This window comes from Opisthocomus hoazin, chromosome 11, assembly GCF_030867145.1.
Source record: "Opisthocomus hoazin isolate bOpiHoa1 chromosome 11, bOpiHoa1.hap1, whole genome shotgun sequence".
Classification (NCBI taxonomy): domain Eukaryota; kingdom Metazoa; phylum Chordata; class Aves; order Opisthocomiformes; family Opisthocomidae; genus Opisthocomus; species Opisthocomus hoazin.
Genome location: NC_134424.1, coordinates 14,431,971 through 14,451,140, shown reverse-complemented (window position 1 = coordinate 14,451,140; position 19,170 = coordinate 14,431,971). Strand labels below are relative to the sequence as shown.

The 19,170-nt window shown below is 34.9% G+C and overlaps 1 protein-coding gene across 5 annotated transcripts in view; it reads right to left on the bottom strand.

The window, feature by feature from the left end:
- The window catches only part of DNAH12 (dynein axonemal heavy chain 12), a 73,199-nt gene that overhangs the window by 10,188 nt on the left and 43,841 nt on the right, over positions 1 to 19,170 (bottom strand). For 4 of the 5 annotated variants that reach the window (XM_075433093.1, XM_075433092.1, XM_075433095.1 and 1 more), the window contains 19 exons: positions 17,708 to 17,900; positions 17,456 to 17,617; positions 15,311 to 15,505; positions 14,363 to 14,496; positions 13,871 to 14,033; positions 13,342 to 13,422; positions 11,964 to 12,140; positions 11,047 to 11,178; positions 10,511 to 10,600; positions 8,839 to 8,979; positions 8,464 to 8,705; positions 7,965 to 8,112; positions 6,975 to 7,120; positions 5,424 to 5,638; positions 4,309 to 4,501; positions 3,258 to 3,450; positions 2,094 to 2,266; positions 1,682 to 1,822; positions 605 to 763 (listed from right to left, as the gene is read on the bottom strand). In XM_075433093.1, coding sequence (XP_075289208.1) covers positions 605 to 763; positions 1,682 to 1,822; positions 2,094 to 2,266; positions 3,258 to 3,450; positions 4,309 to 4,501; positions 5,424 to 5,638; positions 6,975 to 7,120; positions 7,965 to 8,112; positions 8,464 to 8,705; positions 8,839 to 8,979; positions 10,511 to 10,600; positions 11,047 to 11,178; positions 11,964 to 12,140; positions 13,342 to 13,422; positions 13,871 to 14,033; positions 14,363 to 14,496; positions 15,311 to 15,505; positions 17,456 to 17,617; positions 17,708 to 17,900 — 3,078 coding nt within the window. Of the gene's footprint in view, positions 1 to 604; positions 764 to 1,681; positions 1,823 to 2,093; positions 2,267 to 3,257; positions 3,451 to 4,308; positions 4,502 to 5,423; positions 5,639 to 6,974; positions 7,121 to 7,964; positions 8,113 to 8,463; positions 8,706 to 8,838; positions 8,980 to 10,510; positions 10,601 to 11,046; positions 11,179 to 11,963; positions 12,141 to 13,341; positions 13,423 to 13,870; positions 14,034 to 14,362; positions 14,497 to 15,310; positions 15,506 to 17,455; positions 17,618 to 17,707; positions 17,901 to 19,170 lie in introns of those variants that run through there. The other variant, XM_075433096.1, reaches the window with a different exon arrangement.

Sequence of the window (19,170 nt, the reverse complement as noted above, 5' to 3'; positions counted from 1 at the left end):
GCTATTTGAAGGCTGCATCATCATCCACATTGCTACTAAAACTCCAAAGGGGGAGAAACACAAAACAGCCTCAAACAATTTCTTCTAACAGAGCAGTGTTTCTGCAGTCAGATCCAAATCCTCCAGATATTTGGGCCCTGTCAGCTATTTATACGTAACACTTGTATAGCCATGCTGGCTTCAGAATTTAGGGTTAAATTCTATTTAAATCCAAGGTGAAATTCTCCTGATTGCAGGAGATTAGATTTTACAGAAATATTCCTCCCCTAGTACTGCAGTGGAATTTTGCTATATGTACTTCTTTTGGCCTCCATTGACCTCCTTGAAACACTGTTTCTCCACCATGGAGACATTCCAAAAGAAACGTTCCTTTAGGGAACGTGTGAAAAAATTTAGGAAAATAGTTAACTAAATAATATTATAATTAGCCAACTGACTGTTTGACTTATGTGAAGCAAACCTAATGATGAAAAAAGGAGATGGTTTTACCATTTTGGCATTCCAGCACTGGCTGGAAAACGTATAGGACACATTTCCTTCATCATGTTACACGTGCTTTGGTTCTAAACAATTCAGGATAATTCACATCAACATTTTACTGTACCTCAGTCCTTTCAAAGCCGGGATTTCACTTGCACGGCATAATTCATCCCAGCTCTTATCTGGTAGCCAAGATGGATCTGGATTCTTGTACTTATTCTTGAGACCCACACCCCCAGTTAGTAAGAACATAAACTCTTGATATTCTATTTCATTTTTAGCCCTATATTAAAAAAAAAGATGAATAATATTCAGTATTGAGATAGAATTTTATACAATATAAAGAGTTGTTTAATTATACTTCACTGCCATTTAGTAATAGTTCTACTGCAGTAACAGCTGAGAATAGATCTCAGTATTCTATACAGCTAAAAACCATACAGTAAAAACGACTGATTACGACTACAGTAAGGATTTCAAGATGTAAATGTTATATAGCTGCTTATTTGTTAAGAAGTGCAATTATTCCTGATTTTTAAAGGCTTTCTAGAAAATACTGGGTTCTGGTAATACAGTAACCTTACAAATTGGACCAGGAAGAATGGTCGATATACAGAGGTGTACACATTGTAATTAAGCAAGTATGCACATTAATGATCGTGCAATTTTGAACTTATCTTCCCTTTCACAATGTACTCACACAAAATTACAACAAAAAGGGAACATGAAACTTAAAAACCAGTGGAAGAGAAAAGACTGCAACCGAGATCTCATGATGTATGCAAAAGGATAAAAGAGAGAGAAGAGAGAAAATGACAAAGACAAAAGCCTAGAAGTTGCTGGAATGGCACATTACTGTCTTAGATTTCTTTCTAAAACACTATTTAATAACAGCAATCATTCTTGACATAGCATGCTATGTACCACTACTCAGGTCCTTTAGAGGGAGTCAAAGATGTATCATTGACAAAACCATTTATTTTAATAAGCACAGGAACCCTTTTTTCACAACATCCAAAGGTTATACACAGTAGTGATACATACTCACATACTATTCCACTTGTAGGTATCATCAGTATTCAAAAACCCAAAGGCTATATTATCAATACGCACAAGAACATGTTATCTTATCAATATCTTTTTCCATTACAAGAAAATAATTCGTTTCTGTTATTAAGAGACTTCACAAAAATGTGCTTACATGAGAAGATTACAACACAGCAAAAACGAGAAGAGCAGCTTGTCCTTTTCAAACAGTGAACGACACACATTGCAATACAAATTGTATGTAAAGTGGTAATTTAGATATTGAACTCGCTTCTCCAAAACTTTGGATTTGTTACTAAAAAGAAAAGAAGTGAGAAACTGAGACTTCAAATTGAATAATAGGCAAATCAGTTAAGAAATCTAAATCTATTCAGGGTTGTAGAGGTATTATATTAGGCCCACATACTCCACAACAGACGTAGATGCCCATTTCCCCCAAATTTCAACTATACTCAATGCTTTACAGCTCTTTTAGAAGTCCCAAGCAAAATAGTGAGCTGAAATTAATTTGTCAATAGATGAGGGCACTAAAACACCTTATTTTACACCAGAACGACTGTATTTACCTATCATGAATAGAGTTGATGAAGAGCTTAACAAACCAGCTAAGGGAGTATTGGTACATGGGATCAATGTTTGCCAAGTCTGCAACACTGAAGAACAGCACCGATGAATGCTTTACAATAGGTCGATAACGTTCTCGAGATTCGGCTATTTTAAGTTCTGTTTTCTCTGCAATCTAAATATGAATAGTAGTTGACAAAGAAAATTTTTCAATATTCTCTTTTGTACAAAAATATTACTACTTGACAGCATTGTTAAAATACTTCACTTTGTAACTCCAGAGTAAGACATCTTTTATGTTCCAAAATGCTCACAGCAGGTGATAACTATAGTAGGTAAAAAGAGTACTTGCCCTTAACATAGTCCTGACCGACTTCTTTACCTGTGCTACAGGATGTAAGAGTCAAAACAAAGGACAAAGGAGGTACAACAGTTTCAATACATCATTTACTGTCAAAAGTACCAATCTGTATCTCCACAATATTAAAAAATATGGGTAATTTCAGACTGGTTATGTATTTAAGCTCTCGTTATTCTACTGTAAATCAGCTTTATACAAAACAATGCTTTGAATATAAAAAGGTTTTTCAAAATTTGACCATCAGACATATTCTGAGATTACATTTGACAGGTATTAACAAATAGCAGGAAGACCAACATCAGCTTAAAGAAAACACCAGTACTCATTTCTGTTAAATCTATAGTAAAAAAAAAAAACAAAACCAAAACCATCTTTATTCTCTCACCAGTGTTATTTAGCTCTCATTGACTTCAGCTGGTATTTTACGCACTAAGTACAACAAAGAATCTCGGCGTGCATACCTATATTGGTCACCCACATTACTAATGTCTCCCTGAATACTTTTATCATTTTAAAAATTAATTCCTTCATTTATCTTAACCTGTTACCTTAACTTCATAATTTCTGACTTCTCACTCAGTCCTTACAGACAGATACATACTCTTTAAAATATTTTTAATTAAAAACTGAATAAACCATCAGTGAAGATTCCAGAACAGATCCAATTTTATTTCTCTTCACATTTCACAAGCACAGAATTTCCTCCTTGTGCTAGGCATTTAATTTGCACTCCTTCTGCTAGCTGTCAATTTTAACATTTAATTTCTAAGTATGGTTAAGGAAAACATACATACACACTCCTCACCTGCTGTTTTTTCGTGATCTCATTAGCCATTATTTTAGCAGAATCCAAAACGTTGATAGCAGTCTCGTCTTCCAGAATATTCCCTTCAGATGAATGCAAGGTTTCCAAAATTTTCTTCTCAATTTCTTTTAGATGCTTTTTATTGGCTGCAGATTGAAGGATGAGAGCATTTCTTTCCTCTTCTAATTCTGGTCTAATGAAAAAAAACACACATACAACAAAAATAGTCAATGTTCATCTTCCACTGACTGTAAAGGAAGCCTATGAAGATGACTCCCTCTTCCTATAAGAAATATTTGTGAATGTTCTCTTCAGTTTAAATTGGTTGTTGCTGTTCATCATATATTTATAATTCAGAGTATAGATTTCCTTGCATAATCTCGGTTCAGTATTTGGAAATGAGGGTCTAAAATTTGACATCTTTGCATGTCAGCACATCCTAGTTTTCCTTTGCTATATCTCTGCTGCCTGACAAAACACCATGTAATATGTGGAATAAGTTTACTGCTGGAAATGCATTTTTTTAGCAAACAGAACTTAGTCCAATTGTACAGATGTTTCCGTACAAGCCAGACACTATTTCTCTGTATTTCTGTGAGTGTTCAGATAAGACCCATAATCAGTTTCAGAGGTACTGTGCATTTATTTCACAAAAAGTTAAAACGAAATCCTCATAATTCTGCACCCTTGTCTGGCAGCTCAGTCAAATTGCAGAAATCACAATGATTTAAACTTTAAATAATATTACATAGTTTTCTAACATCCAAAGAATATTTCAGGAGAAAACTGCCATGAAAAAACAATGATTTTACACCTGCTATTTTAATTAACTTGTGGACACTTACCCCACAGTAAATGTGACAATCAGTTTCCCTAACAAACTTTTTAGATATGACAATTAGAAAAATGCCTTTTCTTTTTTTAAAGCTGTTACTAAGCAACATTTACACCATGTAACATTAATTTTGTGTTACAATAAATTAATCTCTGATTTTCTTGGAATTGCACCACAAAAAAATTTAAATGGTTATTTCCATAATGAGAGACTTACCTCTCTTTTGCTACAACAATACCTAGCAATTGGTCTTCAAGTCCCTCTGGTGTTATCATAAAATTGAGTAAAGAAACTTTTGTAGCAAGTTCAGGCATATAATGTGGATTTCTCAGTTTTGTGGTAATAAAAAACTTGAAATCACTGGAATACTCAATAATGGTCTCACCCAGCCTGATACACTCCATGCCTCCTAAAGTTAAGATGAGAAATGTTAGAAAACCATTGTCTACTTCAATTACTTACAGAAAAAAACCACCACGTGTTTATATAAAAGCAAATTTCTTGTCACTGACAAATTTCCTGAAAAGTACAAACAAACAAACAAACAAACAAATCCTATACTCCGAAAAATTCTCAGAGATTTCAGTGAGGCCACCTTTTACTTTTAGTAGATGAAATCGAGTCAATTCAATTACTATCGTGCTTTCAATGTGCATATACAATACTGGAGATGGTACTAGAGTGCTGTGGAATTTTTCTCAAATATGACATTCTTACAGACTAGTCTTTCCTTGAATTATCTGTCTGAAATAGGAAACTCAATAAAAAAAGTAAAAAAAAATGTTCTAGTTTTTTTTTTTTTTAGTATGAATGTGAAAGCCAGTAAAGATAAACTCTGTAAGAAAGACGGAAAACATATTTGTGTTTATCTGCATTTTTCTGTCTTTATCCAGCAGGAAAAGAAAGAAAAGTTGCAAACAAAATTTATAGCTACTCAGTAAGTTTCAGAGAAACACAAGAAAATTGTGCCTCAAGCAAAATGCATTGACAGCTTTTCTCAATTTGTGCTAAATTTAGTAAATATTAGTATTAGACTAAAACATACAAAATTGAGCAAGCAAAACAATTTCATTGAGAATCTTCCCTTTGCAGAGTCAAGTGTCTTCATTTAGTCTCCTTTAGTGGCCTGGTGAAGGTTTTCACGTAAAATCACTGTCATAATACATAAATGATATTTATTAAAAAACAAAATAAAACTTTAGGCTGTTGTGAAGTTACCTTCCTCTTACCACAGGCAGCAGTAAGCCAGAGGGCAGTAGGAGAAACATCAGACAGTACCATAGACTATAAGATTAACATTACTTCAGAGTTCAAAATTAATTTTTATGTACCTTGCTTAAAAGTCTGTTTAAGTAGTAAAGGTTCAAGCGATGGGTCTAGTTCTTCTCCAACATTTTCTAGTAGCAGTGGAGTTCCAGACTGAATGCAGTTCTCCAGGGTTCTCATATAATCTGTGTCACTGAACTTGATAACACTGAGGCGGTTTTCCTTCTCATAATTCTTGATCCATTTATTTGCTTGACCTTGAGGATCAATAATTAATGGCCTACAACATACAAGACAGTTTTCTCAGTACTTGCAGGAGTTTTTCAAAAGTTTAATGTTTCTGTGTCAGACTGTCAAGGAAAAAGTGATACAGCTTTGATTCTGTTATTTTAAGAGATCAGTGAAAAATGGAGGTATAGGTGTTTTACCATAATTTGAAAAGTAATAATAAAAATAGTTTTAAGAGTTGCAAAAAATGTTCATAACATTTTTCATAAAATACAGCAGAATGCAGAGTTCTTGTAAAATCTTGTTCTGCCTCTCCCCTGGAATTCTCAGTATTGAGAATTTATTTATTTTTACAAATTTTGAGTTCTTTCTCTCATATTTTTTCACTTAAAAAAATAAAAATCAACAATTAGTTGCAATTTAAGTCTGATATGTTGGTATAGCAGCTAGTATAAGACTGGAAAAGTAAGCAGGGCAGGGAAAGGTGACAATATTTTAATTTTGTTCAACAGATTTGTCACCCTTTGTACTTGTTGATTTCATCTATATGTATGTATTTTAATAAGTCAGGGATGAATGATATCAAACAGCTCCTCTAACTGCACCCTCAGAGAAGTAAGCAACATTCTAAAACTGGAATTACACACTGCAAACTGAATATAATCTGAATCTATCATGAAGACTAATTCTTAAGAGAACACAGATCACAAGAACATCACTAGAAAGTTTTATAATCTACTGTTTCTACTGAGTGCAGATTATTTTCAGATGGCTATCACAAGTTTCCATGTAATAGTTATCATCCTTGAAATAAAACTTCAGTTGGAATAAACAAACAAAAAAAAGTTGCTAAAGGCCTTAAAAGAATCCTCTATATAGATGTGAGTTTCACACACAATAAATATCTATAAAATATAAAAATGTCATCTCATAGCCTTATAACTGTAAGAACCTGAAGTTGATTGTGGTATATCTGGACCTTGCAATTTACATAACCTGAATCTTATCATTAAACATCTAAAGCATGAGGTTTTCTGTGCAGTTCTAAAATTTTTAGAAATGCTTTATTAGCTAGTAATACCACAACAAGGTACAATATTAAAATCAATCAACCAACCAACCAACCGAGGGGGGCGCAGAAAAAGAAAAAATAACTTTATCCAAGAGCACTGCATCTCCTGAAAGGAAAGCTTTCGTGTAACTACATACACAAATCTCTGAAGTGTTCTACCTCTTAAATTTCACAGGAGCTGGATATAAAGATTCCACTCCTGCTTTCAATTACAGTGTCTCTACAGAAGCTACATTTTCTCTAGACATTTAGTTTGCTTTTTCTTAAAAAGTGAAAACTTGTTTGGATTTGAAAATTAAACCTTTTTGTCACCTACCAACGTCCTGAATTGTCAACAATGACCCCATTGTCTATGGAAAACATGTCAGTTGGCAAACCAGCAATATTCCAAGCTCTTATTTTTATTGGGTCACCAAGAGTCTTACTCAAAGAGAAATTCTCAGAACAAGGGATATTTTTCTCCTGAGAAAAAGAAGAAAAGAAAACCCCAATTATCTTTATTCCACATTTCTTTACGGCTTTTATTAAGTGTCACTTCATTCCAAAGTGAATATGTGCATTTCCTTTTATGAGTTTGAAATAGATCAAGTATAAGTAAAAATCCTGGGAAAAATAAAATCATAGTTTCAATAGCTAACTATATTTCCCCATTGAACATTTACTCTCCAAATTCTGTAGAATTTGCCTAGTTTTTTGTACATTCTAAATATGAGGGCTTTGTTACATAAAGTTATGACAATGCATTACCTTAAGAAACTCACACACAATTGGAAATCATCTAATGGCTAGTATCTTCCACTGACAGTAATCCAACGTTGATTTGTTACTGTTTAATATCACAGTCACAATCAGTGACTTCAAATCACTTGATTTATGAATTATGGTGTTAGTAAAGTATGTTGGAACTGTCCCTTTGCAAACAGCAGAATGAACCATTTAATTAACATATAAATATGTGCCAATGTAGGTTATTACAGAAATTTTTTACATCACACATAACTGCATTTTAAAGTTACTTCTTCTATTTAAAGGCAGAAAGAGAAAATTCTGATATTTCATTTAAGTAATAATCAAGCCTTACAAAGTCACTGATGTGCTCTCATTTCTGATATGCTACTTTAAGTCTAGAGTAAATTCACTGATTTAATGAAATTCAAATTTACAGAATATTGGATCAGTAGAGTTTATCCCATTGATCTTACATTTTACTAGGCTAATATTAAATAAATGACATGTGATTTTTGAGGCCTTTTGCAGTAGTCTGAAAAAAGCAAACACTTCTTTAAATCTAAGACATGCTTCTAACCTTGCACAATTTGCTCCAATCTTTGGTACATTCTTGTCGAAATCCAGCAGTAAAAGCTCCCAGATATGCTATCACACCAGCTGATAACAGAACATCTCCTGTCAAATTATCATATGTGTCTTGAAGATCATTTGCAGCATTATTCCATCTATGACAAGCAGAAAATACAGAAAAAAATGATGCTGAAACGTCCACATTAATGATAATGATGAAAAAAACCAACCTTTGTTGTTGTTGTTGTTTATCTTAACCAGGTGGAGAATAAGGACACTGTGTTTATTTTATTCTCATTTTGAAGACTTTCTCTACAATTTTCCCAATGTTCCTGCCTATATTTTTACATTACAAACAGTTAGGAATCTTTCAAGTGCCCAGACTGTTCCACTCCTCAGCAGTACAGCCCTCAGACAGAGATACAGCATTAAAGGCTCAGAGAACTGAAGTTCAAATTCTGTATCTACACTGGCTGTTATATCTGACATTTTAACTTTAACCTGACCTTGATTTCTCTCCACCAAGGCCTCCAATCAACTTCTCTGCTCGTTCTAGTTTTTTAGCACACAGATCAACCTGGTATTCTAAACGAGCCTTTTCTTCAGTTTTCTCAGTGAAGGTTCGTTCCAAACCAGCCAAATGATTTTCAACTGCTGCAAGTTCTTCTCTCTTCTGATTCAAGAGTGTCAGCGTCTCTGCTAAGGACTGCTGTGCCTCTCTTAAACGATCTTTCTTGGGTGCAACCACCTATATAATTACAAACAATACACAAATGCTTAAAGCATATTTTTGTAACTATTATTTAATAGAATGTTTAGGGTGAATATACCAAGCAAAGGAAATATTTCATAGCACTGAGGGACTAGGATCAAAAACGCACCTTTGCAACCCTGTCATACACCTCCATTGCCGTAATCCATTTACATAAACCCTCTGCTGCCGAGGAAGCTTTAGCCACCTTTTGTGGATCAAACTCAGGATTAGTCAAGTATTCAGCACGAATCTTCTGCATGACAGCTGCCTGGATAACAAAAGCATTATAAGCTCACCAAAGTCTTGTGGCTGATACTTTAAAATTACACTGATTGATTGCCATTTCTCTACACAACGAAACAGGAAAGAGCTATTCAATATTAACTGTGGTAGAAACCACTGCTCATTTGTTTCTTTCGATATTCCTATCACATTTTGTGGTGTTTTCCTCCTTTCATTCTAATCCTATCCTTATCCTTTATAAGCATGCATTTGTTATGTCTTCCTTGTGGCAGCTACCTAAGTGCTAAGAGCATTACAGTCACCTAGCGGCCTTAATTTATACCGTCCCTTGTGCAAAACATGCTAATGTCATTATTCACTATCTTTTCTCAAGATACAACTGTTAGGAATCATTATAAAAATGTACTTCTACTAATGTAAGACAAAATCTAAATGAACTACATTGCTTGTGCCTACTTTTGGGGACCAGTTTCATAAAGGGCAAAGCATATTTAATTTCCACTGAACTGGGCAAATAGCAAGAATCATACTCTCGGATAGCAAGATCTTTAGAGGAGATGGTCGTACATTTCTGCATTGATTATGTATCTTCTAGTATACTTAACAAAGTATCACCCATTTTGTCAGCATTCATTCAATCAAAATAATACAATTAGAAACAGTCATTAAGAAGAGCATGAATGTGCACAGTTATTTAAAAATAGAGAAAAGTTTATAATGCCAGAGTAACTGATTTAGAAAAACTAGTATAAAAAAAAGGCACAGAAAGGCTGGATAGGGATCAAATGTTCCTTGGTTCTACAAAAAAACCCCAACCAAAACCCAAACAGAATACATGAAATGAGGCTATAAGGACCCAGGTTCAGAAGAAGCAGAAGGAGGTAACTCGTCATACTATTTAAAGCAGACTTCTGGAATGCTTTGTAAAAAGATCTTGTAGATACAGAAAGTTTATATGGGCCTTCAGGGCACTAGAAAAATGACAGAAGAGAGATCCATGAAAGCTACTAAACACAAAGAAACTACATCTAGCTTTGTAAGTCCTTCATTTAAAGTGCCAGAGTCTGGAAGAATATTTGAAGCAATTATCACATATACTGTTCCTGCCCCTTCCAAGGCACCAGATTATGGCAATTTTGACACAGGATAATGGATAGGACAGACTATTTACTTTCGTACCAGTTTTTTTATGTGCTGTTTTTAACTTTTGATGAGATACTACCTATAAATTGCACAGTTAGAAACATTTGTGCACAGAAGGATGTTTCATTCAAATAAAAGACAGGCTGTATAGAAGCCTTAGAAATTCCCAGAGGCAATACTAAAACCTTCTGAAAGGCCACTGACAAGGCTCACTGAGTAATATTGACCCACTTGCCACGACCATGCACATCCTATAGAGATACCCTATCAAACTGTAAAGATCCTTGGGTCACAACAGAAGTTAACTAACTTGGGACAAATGGGGCCTCTGATACAGTATTTTCTTTTTTTTTTTTCCTGAAATAAAGTGTCTACATGGTAAAAATCACTCAAAAATTAGACAGAAGTCTTACTGGAATATTGTCCTTGTCATATTCTTTCAAATCCTTTAAGAAATTCATGTCACCAAGCAGTTTCTTGCTCGGACCCCAGTAATCCAAGATCTACAAAACACAGTAGGAAATACCTTTTCAAGCTTTAAAACAAACACACAAACAAAAAATGAAAAATCTCTTTTAATTAAAGCTCATTCATATTTAATACTGATGACACTGTATCTCCTTGAGACTTCCATAAAGGAGAAAGTCTACCATATCAAATATTTTCCCCAAACCATACCTAAAGCCAAAAACTGAACAGTGTCTCAGGGAAGAGTTACGTATTATCTATTATCTATATACCAGTCAAGCAAATTGAATGTGTTCTCTTTGCACATTACAAAACTTAGAAAATTTGGAATTCTGGAAGTTTTCAGTAAAATAATGGATGGAGGTTGCAAGTACTTGCCTACTTTGGCAGACCTCAGGTGATCTTGTTTATTGAACAAGTACTCTGAGTTGAGAAGAACATGAATTACACTCTTACTTGAAACAATTGTCTGCCATTTTACCTTGCCTCCAGTCCCTGAAGGATCTGCAATTTTTTCAGGTTTTATGTCTTTCATGACACAGACAGCAGCCATGACAAGTTTGACACCAGATGGAGGATTTTTCATTGATTTGACAATTGATATATCAGAAGGCTGAAATAAAAATCAAATTTAAAAAAAATCACGACAAATATTATGTCTTTCCCACCACTAAAATAAAAGAACTAACAGAAGAAAAGGAAAATTATAACACCGTTACCAAATAAAAAAATATAGAGGACTTTTAGAAGGGATGATACAGTGTTAGCAAGATAATAACAGTATGTATTTATGTATCCATGCAGAGGAAATAAAAACCCAGTAAACGCTAGTAACTGTAAACTAATGATTAATAAAAATTATGTTTCAAAAAGTCCAGGTCAGAATATTTTTTGATACAAAATGTCATCTTGGACATCTCATATACTTCATAATTCCTACTAAACCACCTCCTACTATACTGAATTCCTGCCAGACTTTCTCAACAATACTATGTTCAGGTTACATGCAAGTCACGACAAGCACAAAACCTGTAAACCAAAGATTCAGATAATTCTTAGCCATAAACAAATACTATGTTACACACTGGTGGTCAACATTAACTTAGCTGAAAGAGGAAATTCAGCTGATACCACTACTGGTAAATTCAGGTTTTGGTTACTTTTCCCACAAGTGAGCTTTCTTGCAAATAAACAATTTTTTAAATGCCTTTTGTATTCCGAGTACATGAAGAGGAAATATACTGAACAACGACTGTACAGATCCTCTCTTTTGCCAAAACTGAGGAAATTCAACACTTTCCACAATCTTCTCGTCTTATTGCATTCTTTCCCAAATAAATGGAAGAGTTTCACCATGCTAAATAACTCTTTCAAATGCTGAAGTTTAGATCAGCTTGCCTTCAAAGTGTCAAGAGCATCCAGTGCGGCCTCCAGGGCTGGGATCGCCTCTGCCAGGTCACTCTCACATTCATTTTTCAATGTCTGAGCTTCTTCAGCTTTTTCTGTGGCAATTTCTTCATCTACTTTTACAGTTTTTCTTTTTTGTTCTACTTCTGCAGATTCTATTTCTATTGTCTAAAGAAAAACATATGAATGAGCTTCCTATTGAGCAGTGTATGACCAAATAAACTGAAATCACCTAGTACAGCACTTAGGGAAAACTGTAAAATATAAACAGAAAATTGAAGTATTTCAATATTTTCATATATTATCAATTTATGTTAGGGGAATAAATTGTTTCTTAGCATAATGCAATATCATCATGGAGCTTTAACAGTAGGTAAACTGCATGAAATCAGACTACTGTCAAAAAAAGCTATTTAAAAAATGTTTGAAGTTCAGGAGACGAGAAACTCTTCATGTTTGTGCATCAGGCTGTTACTAAAAATGACTAGCTTTTACAGTGAGTTTTCATAGCTTCATAGTCTATAATGTTGACTACTGAAATTTTATTTTCTTTTCAGTGATCAGTCAAGCCCACATTCAAGTACTCCCTTTCCAGTTCTACACAAGTGATACCTAGTTTTCTCAGACGTTTGTAACACTAGGTAGAAGAGATATTACTGTATCTGTAAAAACACAAATCAGAAGCAAGTGCATAAAGAGGTCAATCAAATTTTGCTTTTCTGTGATGCAACAGTAACATATGTAAGTGTATTTTTGCAAGTCAGAATTTTCAAAAACACCAAAGAGACTGGTTTCTACATCCCACTAAATTTCTATGAAGTTAATCCTTTTCAGGATCCTTTTAAAAATCAAGCGTATAATCCCTGTGCATGCAAAGACAGACTGTGCAAAACTATTCTTGTTAGTATGCCGAAGAACTATTTGTTGTTTTTGCAATGTTTGTGAATGATCTTGGGAAATCCAGTCTAACCACTGTTAGCAGGAAAGTTCCTCTAACATCCTTCAGCATGGAGCTTAGGCAAGGACTATACATCCAGAGTCTGTATCTTACATAAAGGACACAATTTTCCAGTTCTAAGGATATAAGCACAAATAGTGGCAAGTTCCACAATACTGCAAACCCCAGTAAACAAGAAGTGAGCTCAAATACCTGAACTCAGCTTTATTTTTCTGAAAGTCACATATCAAGAACCTTACATAGGCATATTCTTTAGAACCTGTCTACAATCAGCTGAGATACTGCAGTAGAAGTACATTGTATGATTAAGACTCCTCACTCAAAGCTAATTATTACAACAGTGAAACTACGGATCCCAAGTATACGCATGCTTACATTAAAACCCACAAAGTTGTATTTGTGTAACTCTACCTTCATCATGTTTGCATTATCCAATTTAGCCTCTTCCAGTTTGGGCTGCAGTTGAACTAGTTCTTGTTTCATCTCACCAACCTATACATACGCAAAAGAATCAGGCAGGATTCAGAAGTACCAAGTAAAATTTCCAACAATTTCTATAGGACCTGGATTTTACCTAATGACTAGTTTATTGATAGAAGGAAATAACATTCAGTTTCAAATCAAAACACTTCAGAGACTTCTTTTTATCTCATATGTACAATCTTTAAGAACTATGTTCACTTATAGTCACCTGTTAACCCCTTAGGAAAGGGAAGTTCTGTTCATATACTGCTTAGCAATACATGCTTAGAGGTCTGTGGCCTCTAGCACAACTGCTATGACTGTAGGAAAGAAAAGACAAAATCTCTTTCTTACAGTTTTACTGTTGAAGATTGAGCTAAACAAAATGTGAAGTAATGCTTTTGACTGACTCCTCCAGGAAATGACCTGATTTTGCCAAACATTTTGTATTTTCAGTTCCAATTTTTTCCTAACGTACCTGTGATTCAGCAAAAGCTAGTTTATCTAGTCCATTCATGTACTTCTTCTTGGCTTTCATTACAGTGCCTCGTTTCTGAGTAAGAAGTTTCCGAAACGTAGCAATAAGCTCAAGATAAGAAGTAGGAGTAACATAATTATGGCATCCCAGACTTTGCAAGAACCTAGAAAAAACAGTACCTTCAAATTTTGTTTTCTTTTTTTAGTTTAACTGTTGTTAGCAAAGTTATGTAACTGTTTGACCAATCATAGGACTAAACAATTTTGACAATTTTATATAATACTTTTATGCAGGCAGACAGCATACATTAACTTTTAATACTGAAATGGGCAGGAACGAAACTCAAATCATCTACTATTTTGTTGTTACTTACTTTTAAAAATTCAACTTTTGAGTTCTCTGTTGTTCAATTTATTACTTTTGACAGCACAATCTTTTCCTTCTTAATATTTCTATAAATTAATGAGTTGTTTTCAAAAGAAACAGACTGACCTTACAGAGAGTGACTGAACTGATGTATGAAAGTATTTACAGATGGGCACAACTTCCTGACGCTCTCTGTCTGTGAGCTGAAGTGTTTCTAAGAACTTATTAGCCACACATTCAAGGGCATCTTCAGGCCATGGCTGAGGGAGAAGTGAGGAGAGAAGCATTTGTAAAATTCAGCTGTTAGTAGTGTTCATACTTTAAAAATAACATTTACTGTTCAAAACACCAGAATGAGACACACTAGTCCAGCTGTGCCTCAGGAACAATGAACTGATACAAGGCTTAGATCAGGCAGCAAGTTCACTACCCATGCAATCTTTTATGGTAACTCCTGGCTGATCTTCTAGTTAAAAGCTAGTTATTGCCATTCTAGCCAAACGCTTCTGTGTCTCTGTCACCCTTCAGCAGAAAAATTAATTGTCATCAGCACCAGGCCAAGCCATAGAGCTAACTGCACTTTATTGAGAGTAACACTGTTTACAGCAAGGATCATTCACTACAGCAATTTTCCAAGTTTTATTCTGCTATAAAAAATCTACTAATAAACAACAGAACTTGTATTTGCTAGTCATTCTCACGATGCACGATCTGTTTACCAGGCTGTAGAAATTATGACCATTTCACAATCACATTGAAATGATTTCTCTAGTCCTTTAAAACATACATGTTATACGGTAAAATGACAAATCACCATCATCAACTATTCACTACTTCAGAAACCTAAAATCTGTAGCAACAAAATTTAAGTTTGTTTACTTGTAGAAACACTCAGATTACACACCAAAGACCTCCCAAAAGATTACAAAAAATGCCTATGATATTTTAAAGTTTTGAAAAACATAGAGTACTTTTATACGGAAGACAAGCGAAAATCTAATGGGACATGAAAATACGGATTGGTAGAAAATGGAAGTAGTTTGTTGAGGAAACAATATAAATATTTTCACATACCTGGAACCAATCAATAGTACAGCAGTTGATGAGTGAGGGAAACTGTCTCAGACGATTGCGGAAAGCATCTCCAATTGGGCTGAATGCTAGCACAATATGGAGATTTTCTTTGCAGCAGTTCACAAAAAATGCAAACAAGGCCAAGAGACTGAGTTCTTCATGTTTGTTGCCAGCCTGAACTATTGCACGAACACCCTTAGGAATAATACATAGGGTAAAAACTGTTATATAATTTCTCATTAAGCACTTCTGAAGTCCTACAGCAATCATGTTAATGACAGCACCACCATGATTTTTTTTTTATAAATGAAACAGGTAGAATAAATTAGAAAAACAGAACAAGTAATAACTATTTGAGAACAGGATTATGATATTTATCTGTGACTCTGACAACTCTTTCTAGAAATGATCATCTGCTGTTTGGAGCAACTGAGAATACATTAGAACAAAAACTAAAAATCCATCCTAAGATGAGTTCCAGATGGATAAGACACATTGAGATGAGACAGAGAGTTAACACACATTCTGAAAAATCAAAACTTATAATTAGTTCCCTCAAAAAATAAAGAGCCAAAGCCTTCTAATGATAAATACAACTATCAGGCTTAATTACAATCAATCTTAAGTCACTCGAAGATTTACGAGACACAAACAGATGAGGCAAATCACTACTCTCACACAAAAGCAAATGTTTTTCTCATAATCTACGCTTTAAGTGCCTGATAAGTCTCCTAAACAACAATTTAGGACATTAACTCACTAAGAACTTTTTCAGCTTTAACATTATACTAAAATGTGCTGTGTTTACCTAATTGCAGAAGAAGATTTTAAGTTTCATACATCAAAACATATTCCATTCCTTCATTCACCAAAACCAACAGTCTCTCAAAACAAGAAAACACCTCTAGATTTGAAATGAAAGACTACTTCATAAAAGTATTGTCCTCAATTAATTAACAATCCATGCAATAATGACTACAAACCCCTAAAGCTCAAATTATTCTTCCACAAAAGCACGTACTTTACACAATCCCACAATTAAAATAAATGACAAAAATCAGTTTAGTAGCAATACAGTAAAAGTGGAAAAATTTTGATGAGCAGATTTAAACGGGTAAAAAACAACCTTGCTCCAGTTGGTATATTATGGATAGCCACCAAGTTCTAGCACACAACAAGTGAATATGTTTGTACAAACTGTGTAATTGTAAAACAGCCACATTATCTTAATCTTGTTATTGTATACCTGGCAAGAATGAAAAAGCAATAGAGAAAGATGATCAGAATTATAATCTAACTTCTCTGCAAAATACATGGAATGCAGGTATCAACATGCTCCATAACTTGAGCTCAAGAAAATACAATACATTAACATTTATCAAGTAATATAGCTATTTCAATAAAGAACATTTGTATATGTACTAAGAACCACTCTGAATGTCAACTAGAAGCATACCTAGGTAATTTATTAGTAAACATACCACAGAGATATAAAGACAGCACAGCATATAGTTACAAATATTGTTAGCTAACAGTAAGTTTCCAACCCAATGTACACAAAGATTGATGCTTCTCCCTCCTAACTGGTGACTGCTATTTTGAAAATTCAAGCCTGATTTCAGTTAGATTTTTTTAAAAAATTGCCCGAGTACATTGCGTCTTTACTTCCAAGCTTGAATTCATGGAGCACCCTTCCCCAACTTCCCTCTGAGAAGAAATGTCAAGACTATGAAATTCTGTCTGACAATGCCCTAGTGCTCTGGACAGCAAGAGTATATTGACAAAGGCAGGCTGTGTTTTCTCAAAAAGTGTCTTTGTCCTTAACTGATCAATGAAAACATTATGATGTACGTACTTCTTCTGCACAATAGACTGCAAAAAATAAATACGGCCACAGGGTATTTGTGAACAATTAAAGTTGCCTACATGCACAATTGAACGTGTTTGTGAACAGAACACCAAGTCAGAATTAAAGCTAGTAGTAAACATAAGCTGCTCCATAAGTTTACTAATAACAGGCTGATTTACATAAGGCCTCAAAAAAAGTCACAGAATTAAGTGCATTTATCCAAAAGCCACACTTCACACTGAACTGACAAAACAGCTTAAAAGGGAGGTGACATTAAAGAGAATTTCTAAAGATACCTCTATAATTTCTTGTTTTTCATTTGTTGCAAAAAGACTGGGTACCTCCCCAGTGTTCAGGACACTGTCAACATCTTCTAAAAAGCTTTCTTCTTTAATTTGTGCATCTGTGATTATAAATACAGTTTTCAAGCCTTTTACACCTGCATTCTTCAGAAGACTCTGAAAATGCAAGACAAGTAAATTACTGTACGTTCCAAAACATCCTTCCTCAAAATGAAGTCAAAATGCAGACAGGTTATCAATACTCACTTTCAGATCTTCTCTCCACTCATTTGCACCATAGATCTTAGAAATCTCTGGTTGAAAAACACACATTTTTGCCATGAATGCTGCTAGACGAGTCAAAGACTGACGTCCACTTCCTCCCATTCCAACCAACAAAGCATTACCCCCTGGCTGCTTCAGAATACGGCTTATACGAGACAAATGTTCCAACGTATACCTATATTTGAAATGTGCTGATTATGAGAATGGCAGAAATACATACACAGTTGTGCAGCTACAGATCTGTGAAATAAGTGTAGAAGGAGCATCTCCGGAACAAATTTCTGAAGGCAGGGAGGTGGTGGGAGGGGGGCAGAAAACAAGTGGGTATGCACGACAAAATAAAATAAAACTCACAAGTCTTCTATTATACAAATCTCACTATTTAGCTAAATCACAAATGACTACTAAAAGGAATTGGCAGCAATGAGAACAGGGGCACTATATGGATAAAGACGTCAAACAAAAAGAAAAACAACAGAAATTCTTTACTTCTAAATCATACCAGTATTAGCAGTTTTAACTCTCTTCAAGGATAACAGTTTAAATGCTTTTTAAAGGAATACCTGTGGAAAAACTGGTTATATCAACAAACCCCTCCTCTGCCTCTGACAGTGTTTTTATAACTTCTGTGTGAAATAGGTATTGGAACAACATCTTCAGAAAGCAGTATCTGCACATTACTGAGAGTCCTATCTATTGTGAAAACACAAACACAGTTCATCTCAGAATTTGCAAACAGGTCTACAGGAGATCACCTGCTTAAGCACAGGGCATGGGGCAGTTAAAGTAAGCTGAGCAGCAGTTAAAAGTGGTCTCAAAAAATGTTAAAGCATTTCAAAAAAGATGAATTCTTGATCATTTTGATTGGTTAGAAAAATAAAGGAGTCAAATGCAGACGTTCTCCATGAGATTGGACTCTGAGGCTACAGTCAGACGTGCTCCCCTGGCTGCAGTTCCATGAGGTAACTGGCATATTGCTTCTGCACTCAGGAAGTGGCCTCTGCTCAGAGGCTGCCAGCTCTTCAAGCTCCCAGCATAGCTGTATACGCAGGTACTCACAAATCCAGCTTGTCAAAATGACCTAGACTAAAGTACACTGCTATCAGAAGTGTTTAAACTAACCCTTAATCACTTTCACAGAACATCTATGTGTCAAGTTATACACTAGCGAATATGAAGAGGCAGTACTCTCTAGCAATAGGGAGGAGGAAGGAGTTGGGACCTCCTAATCTGTCTCAGTTACAGCTCTGCCTGATCACAAGTTAAGGTAATAACAGCAGCCTGCAGAGTCTAAAATTTCACAGCTAATCAGCTGCAGCACCAAGCTGGGTACGTGCCCCAAAGAGGGGCACGCATATGCTGCATAATAACAGAGCAGACGGACGGCCACGATTGTGCTGTATCTCACCCTGCACCTCACAACCTTAGAAACCTTGTCCTTGGTG